Source organism: Canis lupus, chromosome 17 (genome assembly GCF_003254725.2).
Source record: "Canis lupus dingo isolate Sandy chromosome 17, ASM325472v2, whole genome shotgun sequence".
NCBI classification, from domain to species: domain Eukaryota; kingdom Metazoa; phylum Chordata; class Mammalia; order Carnivora; family Canidae; genus Canis; species Canis lupus.
Genome location: NC_064259.1, coordinates 58982809 through 58995009, shown reverse-complemented (window position 1 = coordinate 58995009; position 12201 = coordinate 58982809). Strand labels below are relative to the sequence as shown.

Sequence of the window (12201 nt, the reverse complement as noted above, 5' to 3'; positions counted from 1 at the left end):
TTCCAGTTTGTCTCTTGTGGACTTAATGTCTATGGAAAATTGACTATGAAGAGGTTGGCTGGTGGTAAATAAAGTTTGAGATTATATTTAAAAGAATGATAATTTCTAGGGTTAGATTTAAAAGGTGGGGAGAAAACAAAGTCTCATACAGGTTGGGGCATATAATTGGTGCTTATAGGTTGATGGGAGAATTTGAAATTCACACTCCATTTCACCTTAGCAGTTCTACTTTTGGAAGGTATCCTTAAGAAATAGTAACTCCAGTGTCCCTTCAGTCTTGGGGAAAACAAACCACAGCAAAATACGCCGGCCACAGCGACCTTATTCCCTGACCGGGAATCGAACCCGGGCCGCGGCGGTGAAAGCGCCGAATCCTAGCCACTAGACCACCAGGGAGCTTACAAGCAAGTACCTATTTAAATACTTTCTGACAAAAGCTAGCCGGTGGCTGATCCCTAGAAGATGCCCCTGGGCCTGCCTTTCCGGCGCCGCCAGCCCTTTGAAACTATGTGCGCTAAAGCCATTCCCTCCTTTTATAAAAATATAAAAATTAAAAAATAAAAAGAAACCAAAAAAAAAAAAAACAAAAGAAACAAAAAAACAAAAAGGAAAAACTCCCACAGGAAAGATCCAGCGCGCGGCGGGACCGCAGCCGCGTCCGGAGCCCCGCCAGGTCCACACGTCCGGCCGCACCTCGGGGCTGCCCCGGAGACGCGCCTTTGCGGACACGAGGAGCGGCGAGGGCGCGGGAGGGAGGCGCCGGCGTGAGACCCCGGGGCCCCGCATCGCCCGGAGGACCCCGAGGGACGCGGCCGCCGAGCCGCGCGGACCGAGACCGCCTCAAGGAAGGCCGGGCGGCCCAGCTGGACCCCGGGTCTCCGCCACAACCTGCGGCCCCGCACTGCCGACCCACCTCCGCGGATGCTCCGCACGCTCGGGCCGCACCGCGTGCTCGGACGCCGGCCTCCCTCCCCGCCACACACCCGCCGTGTCGGAAACCGCGCGGCTTCTCTCGTCAGCCCCGGTCCCGGAGCCACGCGCTCTCCCTGCGGTCGGTCTCCGGCAAACGGCTGTCCCGACGCCGGCGGAGAGAAGGACTCCACTCGCGACCGCCGCTCCGCCAAGACTGCAGGGTTTGCGACCTTTAACCTGGGGACCGCCGGCTGGGCCGCCGCGGAGCCGAGTCCTGGGCGCTGCGCGTCACACGAGCCTCTCCCGGGCCGGCCTCGAGGGGCAGGACAGGGCCGGGCCCCCTCGGCGCCGCCGCTCCCGCCGGGTCGAGCCCCGCACCCCCGCGTGCGGCCGGCGGACCCGCTCCGGGCGGCGGCGATTCAAGGTGTCGCAGCCGGCGACGCGCAAGTGCGCGGGGCGCGCGGACGCACCTCACCGCCCTCGCGACCCGCGCGGGCCCCCCGCCCCCCGCCCCCTGCGGCCCTCGCGGCCCCGCGTCCTCCCCCGCGGGCGGTAACGTCCCGGCCGGCCGGAGCCGCCCAGACGCCCAGGCCCGAGGGCCCGGGAGGAGAGGGGCCGCCTCCCCCGAGGTCCCGTCCCATATTCGGCTCCCGAAACGCTCTGGGAGAAACGGAAGGGGAGAGGTGGAAATAGAGCCGAGGGGAAGGAACAACTGCAGGCCATTTCCTTCTCTAAACGCGGCGGAAGATGAAACCGGGGTCCCGTGGCTGCCGAAGGTGAGTGTCGTTCCCGTCTTGGGGGGAGCCTCGGCCTGGCGGTCAGTGAGGAACCCGCCCCTGATCCATCTCTCCCGGGGCTTTCTGTGGATTCCAGGAATGCAACTGGGAAGTGTATCTTTAATGCACTTCCGTGACGGAAGAGTACTTTAAAATATTCTAGCAAAGGAAATGGCTCCTGATGGGCTTTGAATGCAGGCTTCCAGGTGTGGGGGAAACCCGAGAAAGCAGCTACTATAGTTGAGAATCGCACACACCCAGGAACTGCACTTCAGTCAGGTCGATTTGTCTCTTAGGCTGGGCCCATTTTATTTTAAGTGCACTGTTGGCTGAGTTTAAGATGAATTTAGGACGTTCGTGATAATATTTTAATAGCTTTTAAATACACATTTTAAAAGTCACATAGCAAACACACGAAGCCTGCCATTTTTACAAAAATGGGAAAGATGATGTATAAATAAGAAAGCATCATAAAATGGCCTTTTAAAATTGGTTGTTTCCACTAACTTTTTTTTCCTTCAATAGATAACATCTAACTCCTCTTTCTACAAAACCTGACAATCACTGAGAGACCCAAAATTCAACTGTTTCCAAGCTACTCTTCTTTACTAAACTTTTTCTTGGCATCTCCTCCTCATTTTTTCTCATACAGGAAAAGTCAATTCTTACTCAGCCTTCAACTTCAACTACACAATCAACTATCAATCCAGTAAGTTAGAGGCCCTCCCCAGGCTTTTTCTCCCTACAAAGAACAGAAAATTCCAAGCCAAACGTTGTAATCCTAGTCATAAGTAACAGAAAATTTTGCTCTAGCCGAAGACATGACAAATGAACTTTTTTTTCCAAGAAAAATCTAGATTCATGGTTGAATGTTGCAGACACTTTGTCTCTCCATCAGATGAAATAAGAGAAGTTAAGTGAGAGAAGATCTTGACTTGTGTGGTAGCTACTTTGGTATGTACACATTTCAAAATTTATTAGGCTGGAAGACTTGAAGACTTACTATTAAGCTGTTTATTACTATAAACAAGACAGTGTGGCAGGAGGAGATATGTATATATAAATAGAACTGAAATGAGGCACCTACACCTAAAATAGACCCACCTTCTCTAGTCAGATTATTTTCTAAAAAGAGACACTAAAGCAGTTCAACGGAGAAAGGAATATCATTTCAACAAATAGTATTGGAGCAACTAGATACCAACATAGTGAAAATCCCTACTTCACAATATACATGAAAGCTAATTTGAGTTGGATCATAGACTAAATCATACACCCCTCAACTATAAAGTTTTAAAGAAAATACATGAGAATATCTTTATGAACTGTGGTAAGCAAAGTAAATATTACACAAATAAGTAAAAAGAAAAATGATGTTAGACTTTAAAAATATTAAAGTAACATTGGTCTATTAGACTTTGACATATTTATACTTAAAATAATAAATATTAAAATTATAAAATAATTAAAATACTGAAAATGTCTTATCATTAAAAGATACCATTCAGTAAAAAGGCAAATCACAAACTGGGGAAAAATTTTCACAAAACATAGCTGACAAAGACCTTATCTCCAAAATATTTATCTCCTATCAATATTAAAATCTGAAATGCCCATTTTTAAAAATAAGCAAAAGCTTAAACAGACACTTCAGAGAGAAAGATATACCAATGGCCAGTAAGCACATAAAAAAGTGCTCAATGTCATTAGTTGTTAGGGAAATATATATTAAAACTGCATTTAGATACCACTGTATCCAATAGCATGGCTGAAATTATAGTCTGAAAACACCAAATCTTGGTGAAGATGTAGAACAACCAGAATTCTCACACATTTTCAGTGGGATTGTGTTATAACCTTTTTGGGTTATACTTGGTTTTACAGTTTCTTACACTGTTAAACATAAATTTATATAAACATCCCTTTATTCCCATCAATTCTTCACCTAGATATTCTTCCAAGATAACTGAAAACATATGTCTATACCAAAAATATTGTAACAATAATGTCAGTGTTTTTATTCATTATGGCCCAAACTAGAAACAACTCAAGTGTCCATGATCAGGACACTGGTAAACAAATTGTGGTATATCCATATAATGGAATTACTATTCAGCAATAGAAAGGCATGAACTTTTTATATACTCTACAATATGAATAAAACTCAGAGATATTATGCAAAATATAACCCCACACGTACTCCATTTACAAGAATTTCTAGGAGAAGCAAAACTAAGGCACAAAATATCGACATAATTTTAAAAAATAATGCAGAGGGTAATGACAATGAGGATGATGATTCTATTGATTGTGATATTATTGAGTAGCTACTAAATTCAGTCACAGCCAACAATGACAGAATGAAGTAGTTACTCTTATTAGCCTCTTTTTACAGAAGAAAGAATTGAGGCACATAAAGTTTAAGCTACTTCTCCAAGGCCACACAAGGGCAGGATCAGACTTACAAACCAGAACCTGTGCTCTTGAGCACAGACTGATCAGATCTTTCTTCTCAGTTTTAGGTATTTCTGGTGTTCTCAGATGTAGGGGTGAGAAGAGGAGAGAGAAGGAAAGAGAGCAAAAGAAGGAGTGAGGGATAGAAACACCACAAAAATCCTTAGTCAACAAAGAGCAGAGCAGGAAACTATTATGAATGTTTTTGCATCAAAGGTTATAAAAATTTCTAGGAAGTTGGTGATCTGTAAGCAAGTCAAAGATTCTTAAGCCAAAGTGGTTAAGTATTGTGATGAGGTCAGGAAATGCATTATAAATTTTATAGCTGACAACTAAAACATTGAAGCTTCTAGAAGAAAATGTAGAAAAGTATATTCACAATCTTGAGTAGGAGAGATATCTTAGAGTAAGATACCTGAACAAGAACAGAAAAAATAAAGAAATTAGATTTCATCAAAATTCAAAACTTCTGTTCATCAAAAATCACCATAAGTAAGAAGGCAATTCATAAAGTAGGAAAAGATATTTGCAATATTCTTATCTGAACATGACTCAAGAACTGAATGGATAGAGAACTTTTAGAAATCAATAATAAAAGCCAAAAATATTAAAAATTAGCAAATACCAGAATAGGCTTTCTTCACAAAAGATAATTTCTAAATGGGCAAAAGACATAAGAAAAGATGCTTATATCATTATTTATTAGGGAAGCACATATTAAAACTACAGTGAGATGCCTTTATCACTCACAAGAATCAAACTTTTAAAGAGGAAGAACACCAACTGCTGACAAGAATATAGAGGATATCTTGTTGCTGTTGACAAGGTAAAATTACACAGTCATTCTGGAAAAGTGGCAGTTTCTAATAAAGTTAAATATACACTTATCCCATGACCCAGCACAAAGTATATACTCAAAAAATGAATGCACATATATAAGGGCTTTGTTCACAATAGCCAAAACTAGAAATTATCCAAGTATCCATCAACAGCAGTATGGTCACACACAGAAATAACACTCATCAAGAACACCATAATAATACATTCAATAGCATGGATGCATCTCAAAAACATTGTTACATGAAAAAGAAAAGCCTGACACACAAAAAAAGTATATTTACTTCTGTGAATTTCAAAATAGTCACCACTAACCTATGGAGATAGAAATCAGAGCTGTTTATATTTAGTTATGTTTTTGTTGAACCATTTTAAAGTAAGTTCTATCATGATCATTGAACCTCAGTATGCAAATGACTTCATTGACTCCAATATTCCTTAATTCAGTCTTTCAATCTACTATAGACTGGAGTCAGCAAACCTTTTTTGTAAAGTGCCTGATTGTAAATATTTTAGGCTTTGTAGGCCATTGGTCTGTTGAAACTGCTCAATTCTACCGTTGTAACACAAAAGCATGTACCAAATGTCAAGAAAGATGCCAAGTGCTGCAGTGACTCGGATTCGAACCGAGGTTGTTGCTGCCACAACGCAGATTATTAACCACTATACGATCACGGCTCACCATAAACCTGCTGGCATTTGGTGTGCCTCCTTTAATATTTTTGATGTGATAAAATTAGATAGATAAAGCTATACAAGATTTAGATAAAGCTATACAAGATTTAGATAAAGCTATACAAGATTTAGATAAAGCTATACAAGATTTCCATCAGCCCAGAAACGTTAGTACAGCCTTTTGTACTTTTGTACCCTCACCACCATTTATGGCCCAACATCAGGGTCTGCGGTGGCTCCCTAGTACTCTGCAATCAAGAGAAAAGGAGGAAACCTGACCGTGCACCAAGCTGGGGTCAGATATTGGGTCTTCCAGAACCCTGGCCCGTGTCTGAGCATGTGCAGAACTACCCCAGAAGTTAAAGTACCGTCTGTGCTTCCATTTATGTAATGGTGTAGACATAACCGTTTTTCTTGTTGAGATATTTCAGATGTTAATGGGGTCTTCTTAGACACTATGACAGCGAGCATTTTATAAGTTTGCATTCAACTGCTGTGGCCAAGATTGCAAATCTGAGGGATCCCTGGGTGGCGCAGCAGTTTGGCGCCTGCCTTTGGCCCAGGGTGTGATCCTGGAGACTCGGGATTGAATCCCACATTGGGCTCCCGGTTCATGGAGCCTGCTTCTCCCTCTGCCCCTCTCTCTGTGTGTATGACTATCATAAATAAATTGAAAAAATTTTTTTTAAAAATTGCGAATCCGAGAAAACCACCAAGGAGCCAACACCGATGCAAGTACATGAGGGTTTGTTAACAAGTATACCTTACATAGCGGAGCAGGGATTTGGACCCTGAGGTGGGTTACAGCTGGGTTTTTATGGGCTGGTCTAGGGGTAAGGTGGGGTTTTGCAGTAGGGGTGGGGGTGTAAGAATCTCCAGTAAAGAGGTCTCACAAGCTCTTGCTTCCTTATTCCGATAAGGGCGTGCTTTGTGATTTTGCCTGTAGCCGGGGTAAGGTAGAGTTCAGTACCTGGTCACAGTGGCCTGAGATGGCTACCGAAGCTACAATGGCTGTACTTGTGCCAATATTAAACTTGAATGGCCCTAATTTTCTAGGCCTCCACACAACAGGGTATTTTACAGTAAAATCTAACAAAACTTAAATTAGATGCCATTTTCTGGCTCTCCCACGCAATCTTTATACTAAGAGCACATATTGAAATCTAATTCACACTGAATACAACGCACAATCTTAAGCTTACAGCCCAATGAGTTTTGGCCAATGCCAAATAACTGCTGTGACTTAAACGGCGGTCGTTTCTTCCACAAGACAGAATACTAACCACTGTACCACTAAAGCACACGGTAACTTCACTGATAATTGGTGTGTGTCCTTTGATATTTTTGATGGAAAAACAATCACAATATTTTCTTGCTCTGTTCTTGAACAACTGCAGGTTCTTGCACTTTTCCGTTTTTCAGGTCCTATCTGTCCCTACGCATTCTAATACAAAATAAGAAAAATTCTCATTTCTCAGGATCTGGCCAGTGCCTCTCCACAAGCCTCTTGGGAGGTCTCCTTGTCCTCAGCCTGTGTCCTGAAGGTTCCCTTTTGGCCCCGACTCTTTTTCTGCTCCCTCATACTGGCCCCATCCACCCTACTGAAGATGGACGGCAGTTGAATTCTGTGCTTGGACCTTAAACCACACAGATGGTATACCATAAGCCCCTCTGTTGCCCAGCCCATGGAATAGTGCAGGCTTTGAAATCAATTGACCAAAATAAGACCTTTTGAAAAGAACATCCCCTTTTAAAAAACAGTTTTCTATTTCAGCTCTCAGAGTTCCAAAGGATTAAAAGCTTAAAGGCGACAGTGTGTAGGGAAAAAATGAAGACCAAGCAAAGGAGAAAAGCGGACTATACAGAACTTGATAGAGCAAGGACATTAGCCATGGTCACTTGCATTTTAAAAGAGAAAAAACTGCAGGAGGGGTGGGAAAGCTTTATAGTCGGAAAAAGGTGTGCACTCTTTGGAGGCTGTTGGCGTGGGAAAGCTGTAGGTGGGTAACTAGAAGCTGAGTATCTTGTATGACTGGTTAGGGTGCACATTTGACTTCTGTGGTTGGTCCTAAATTGCAATGGGGACAAAAATTAGGGAAGCTGTAAATTATTAATCAAATCCTGGCCATTTTGAGCCAATTATTCCACAAGTTTACTTTTTAGCTTTAAAGCCTGACTTCCTACAAATCTGCTGACCTCTAGCAGGCTGCTTTCTGGGAGGTGGGTACAGTTGGAGGACCAGAGTTTATTAGAATATATATATATATATATATATATATATATATATTCAGACTCTCAAACGCATTAATTCAGCAAGTCACTCATTGAGTGCCCTGGGCATTCAGCTTTTCTTGGGCCCCCTCCACTCAGGCTAGGGATTAGAGGAGTGGTGGGGTAGCAGCCCAGAGTGTCTGCGGAGGTTCTGGTTTCAGAGGTTGGTGAGGGGCAAGGCCAGCCGAGAGGCCATTTGGCTGCCCCAATTTCGGAATGACCCAATGCACTGGTTTCAAACGTGAGAAACAGCTTGATTTGTTACTCTAAGCTCTCCGGTTTTCCAAGGCTTTGGAGCCTGCCCAGACACACAGCAGCGATTGGTAGCCGTTTGCGTTTAGTGAGGGAGCACTCTCTATTACCACGAAGAGAAAGCACGCGTCGTCTTGTCTCTGTGGCGCAATCGGTTAGCGCGTTCGGCTGTTAACCGAAAGGTTGGTGGTTCGAACCCACCCAGAGACGGAAGGAAGTGGGCATTTTTACATCGATTTGGTTATCGCGAATTTACGCTGGCAGAGAGCAAGATACCTTGCTTGCCTCCCTTCAAGTGATTCAATAGCCCGGCCCTTCTCAGGCTCCTATGACCTCCCAGACCTGCCAGGACACGGAAGTTCCTAGAAACAAGGGACAAAAGAGGCTTGATTTGAGGTAACCTGTTTCCAAGAGCGTTTGTCCTGGGAGGAAGGCTTGTTTCTTTGGGTTAGTAATAAACTTTATGTACCTCAATTTTTCAACTGTTGTAATAGCATCTTGCAGGGTGTGTCTGGATTTAGTAATTGCTCAATCAATAATGCTATCAGAATCATGAGCATTATCATCTTCTGCATTATTTTTGATGAAGGCATTTCTTTGTACCATTACTTCACCTTTTACATGTTATTTTTAAAAATAACTTGATCTTAATGATAATCAGATATCATCCTTGTACCCATATTTTTTGCCCCTTATAGAAGAATTTCTATAGGATAGAGTCCTGTTAATGCAATTGCTCTGTCATCGGTTACAATATGTTTTTTAATGTTAATAATAAATCCTGATCCTGGAGATCCGGATCAAGTCCCACGTCGGGCTCCCACCTCTATGCCAATTATATTACAATTTAACTTGTATTTAAAATTTTTTCATGTTATTTTACTAGAACAACACTGTTCTGTTTCCTTTCTCTTTATTTTCCTTTCTCTGTTTCCTTTCTCTTTTATTTTTTCAATTACATCCTGCTTAAGACAGTTTATTCATTCCATTCATTTCAGTTATGGTAGTGACAAAATTTTAAAAATAATCTTTCATAAATAAAAAGTGAATCAAGGTAAGAAAACATTAAGTTATCAATGGTAAAGGAACATAGATATGGCCAAATATGAAAGTGCTATTTCATGATGTTTGAAAAACATGATTTGGGCTTATTTTTACAGGACATCCTTCCTCCCCTTTGTCACTCTAGGAGCACACCCTCTTGCCCTAAGTCCAAAAGGGAGGTGCTCAGCTATCCCTTCTACACTTTGAACACAAAAGCCACTGTCACTTTTTCCTGTGTGCCCCTCTAGGGAATTCCCTTGTTCAGACCAATAGGAAAAATCAAGGTGCCTAAACACTTCTGGTTGGCAGATATGATCACATCATCCCTGGAGCCATAGAGCCTGTTTCTGGGGAAGATTAAATTGTTTTTGTTTGCTCTTTCTCCTCTTCTTTTTTATTGCATTAATTCAGTGTTTTGTAGGCCTTACTTTTAATCTTCTTTTTCTCTTCAAAATCATGGAACTTGAGCAAGGAGGGAATGCAAATCTTGGTGAAATAATAATCAGTACAAACAAACTAAAACAGAAATAAATATCCAAATTTCAACACTGGCATGATGGACAAGCCCAAGGGCTCTGCAGGCAAACTGCCTGGCTCTGAGTGTTGGCTCTCACCATCCCAGGGCTGGGGCCCTTGCAAAGTCAGCTCAGCCTTTCAGTGTGCAGGTGTTCTCATTTATTTCAGGGTTGTTATGTGGACTAGATAAATTATACAGCACTGGGGGACTTTGTGCTAGTCACACAGTGAGGCACTGAGAAAGCTGTTAGTAGCATTATAATTAAGACTTTTGTTTCCATTTCTAACTGCACTACTGCGGGCTTTGAGCATTCCCCAGAATAAATGAGGAGTGTTAAATGGTTTGGTTGGCCTCTTCTCCTCCGTATTAGTGACAAGCACCAGGAAAACTGGTTACTTGATAATTTTAATGATGATTTAACTGACAGTGGAGATAGTATAGCAGGGAACTGGATCCAACTTCATGAAATCCTTGGATCTAGGACAGGCATGACAATTGTTCAGCTCATGGTAGACACTCTTTTACACATATTTCTAGGAAGAGCCTTTAATATCTAGTCAGACTTAACCCAAATACTGTAAGAAAAGTCCAAGTGTGTACCAGTAATCTATTTTGTTGTTTTTAAGACATCAAAGTAGAAATATTTAATTTACTTAGAATTTGTAGATTTCCTCTTTCAGTGATGATAGAGTATCTGTAGCAAACCAGCACATACACTGAAAAAAAGTAGATAAAAATCTGGTTTAAAGGAATTGTTTGAAGACTTTGGAAGGCTACCAGTGCAGCTAGGACAGAACCAGAGAGAGGTTCATTGGAATGAAACTAATTTTCTGCCTTTTCCCCTCAGGGCATCAGCCTGGACAGGAACCAGAGACTGAGAAGTTGAGGAGAAGGCAGCTAGCTACTAAGAATCAGAAAAAAATAGCAACACTTTAAATAATTCAAGGGGGGGAAACATAGATGGGGGGTTGGGAAGACTTGAGGAGCCAATGTCCTAGAGTGCACTGTGATATGAGCTGGATGATTGTGGTAAAGGTTTTGCCTTCACTAACTCTAAAAATAAAACTGCCAGTTATTTCACCAACAAATGAAGGTTGAGAATAGCAGAAAATTGCAGTCTACAAGCAAGCTATAAACAAAACCTGGGATCCCTGGGTGGCGCAGCGGTTTAGCGCCTGCCTTTGGCCCAGGGCACGATCCTGGAGACCCGGGATCAAATCCCACGTCGGGCTCCCGGTGCGTGGAGCCTGCTTCTCCCACGTCGGGCTCCCGGTGCGTGGAGCCTGCTTCTCCCTCTGCCTGTGTCTCCGCCTCTCTCTCTCTCTCTCTCTCTCTGTGACTATCATAAATAAATAAAAATTAAAAAAAAAAAAACAAAAACATTGACACCACCACCACCCACTCCCTCCACCCCACCCCACCTCCACCCCCCACAACAAAGGAGCAGAAGAGTCTTTTATGAAGTAAAAGAGGAAAGAAATTGGGTGGCAGAAGGAAGCCTATCTTCCTCCTCCAGGGATAGTAAAGTAATATATACTCTTGTGAGATCTTTCCCTTCCTGTTGGGTCTGCAATGTAGTTGGGTGTGACATCTCCCCCTGAAGAATCTCTTCACTCTGGGAGGTTGAAACTTGAAACTTCCAGTTTCTAATTTTCACACCCTTGGAGCATTTGCAAATTCAGCTGTATGCAGGGAAGAAGCTAGGAAGACAAGCAGAGTACGCTGAAACAGCAGTTTCAGTGGTACCTTGGTGCAGAGGAGATAGAAATAGAGATAGAAGTTCAGGACCCTCCAAAGAGAGGGTATCTCTCTCAGACAGCAGCCCTAAAGATCTACCGCCTAGGAATGTTGGCAAAACCAGATATAGACTGACACAATCAATACAAACAAACCAAAACAGCTTAATCGTGAGATGGATTGAGGTGATCTGCTCCTCTATAATCTCTCCCAAGAGATAACATTATCCAAACCCTCCATAGTTTTTCACACATCAGACCTGTCATTCAGACACATTTTCCAGAGTATAAAGAAATAAGAGCAAGAGAGGGAAACAAACAAAAAAAGGCAAACAATATAAACTGACTTATAACATGATTGAAGTATTGGACTTATCATATAGGAACACTAAAATATTTGTTTTAGGTGTTCAAGGACATAGACGACAAGATGAAAACTTACACTGGAGATTAGGAATCTATTGAAAACTCAAATGGAAATCCTAGAACAGAAATAAGTGATAACTAACTTTAAAAAGTAACATAGAGTTTTTTTAACAGCAGTTTAGACCTAGTTGAAAAGGAATTAGTAATTTAAATATAAGAAGTATAAAAAATATAAGAAGTATAAAATATCTAGTTAAAGTTGTATGAAGAGCTTTATAAAAGGAAGGGAACTTCAGGGAGAAGAGTTTTTAAAAAGTATATGTCATGTGTTTTGGTTTTTATTTTTAGTTTTACATTTTTT

The 12201-nt window shown here is 42.2% G+C and overlaps 2 protein-coding genes and 2 non-coding genes across 4 annotated transcripts in view; 2 read left to right on the top strand and 2 right to left on the bottom strand.

Annotated features, from left to right (window-relative positions):
• FCGR1A (Fc gamma receptor Ia) overlaps positions 1–1185 on the bottom strand; it is a 28877-nt gene extending 27692 nt beyond the window's left edge. The window contains exon 1 of the mRNA XM_025453204.3: positions 914–1185. The gene's annotated coding sequence lies outside the window, so the exon portion shown is untranslated. The remainder of the gene's footprint in view (positions 1–913) is intronic.
• Positions 183–12201, top strand: part of LOC112664045 (translation initiation factor IF-2) — a 42371-nt gene continuing 30352 nt past the window's right edge. Inside the window, exons 1-3 of the mRNA XM_025453208.3 lie at positions 183–238; positions 629–1133; positions 1185–1688. Coding sequence (XP_025308993.3) covers positions 183–238; positions 629–1133; positions 1185–1688 — 1065 coding nt within the window. The remainder of the gene's footprint in view (positions 239–628; positions 1134–1184; positions 1689–12201) is intronic.
• TRNAE-UUC (transfer RNA glutamic acid (anticodon UUC)) lies at positions 325–396 on the bottom strand. Its single transcript has one exon. It is a non-coding gene; the product is annotated as a tRNA-Glu (tRNA).
• Positions 8314–8387, top strand: TRNAN-GUU (transfer RNA asparagine (anticodon GUU)). Its single transcript has one exon. It is a non-coding gene; the product is annotated as a tRNA-Asn (tRNA).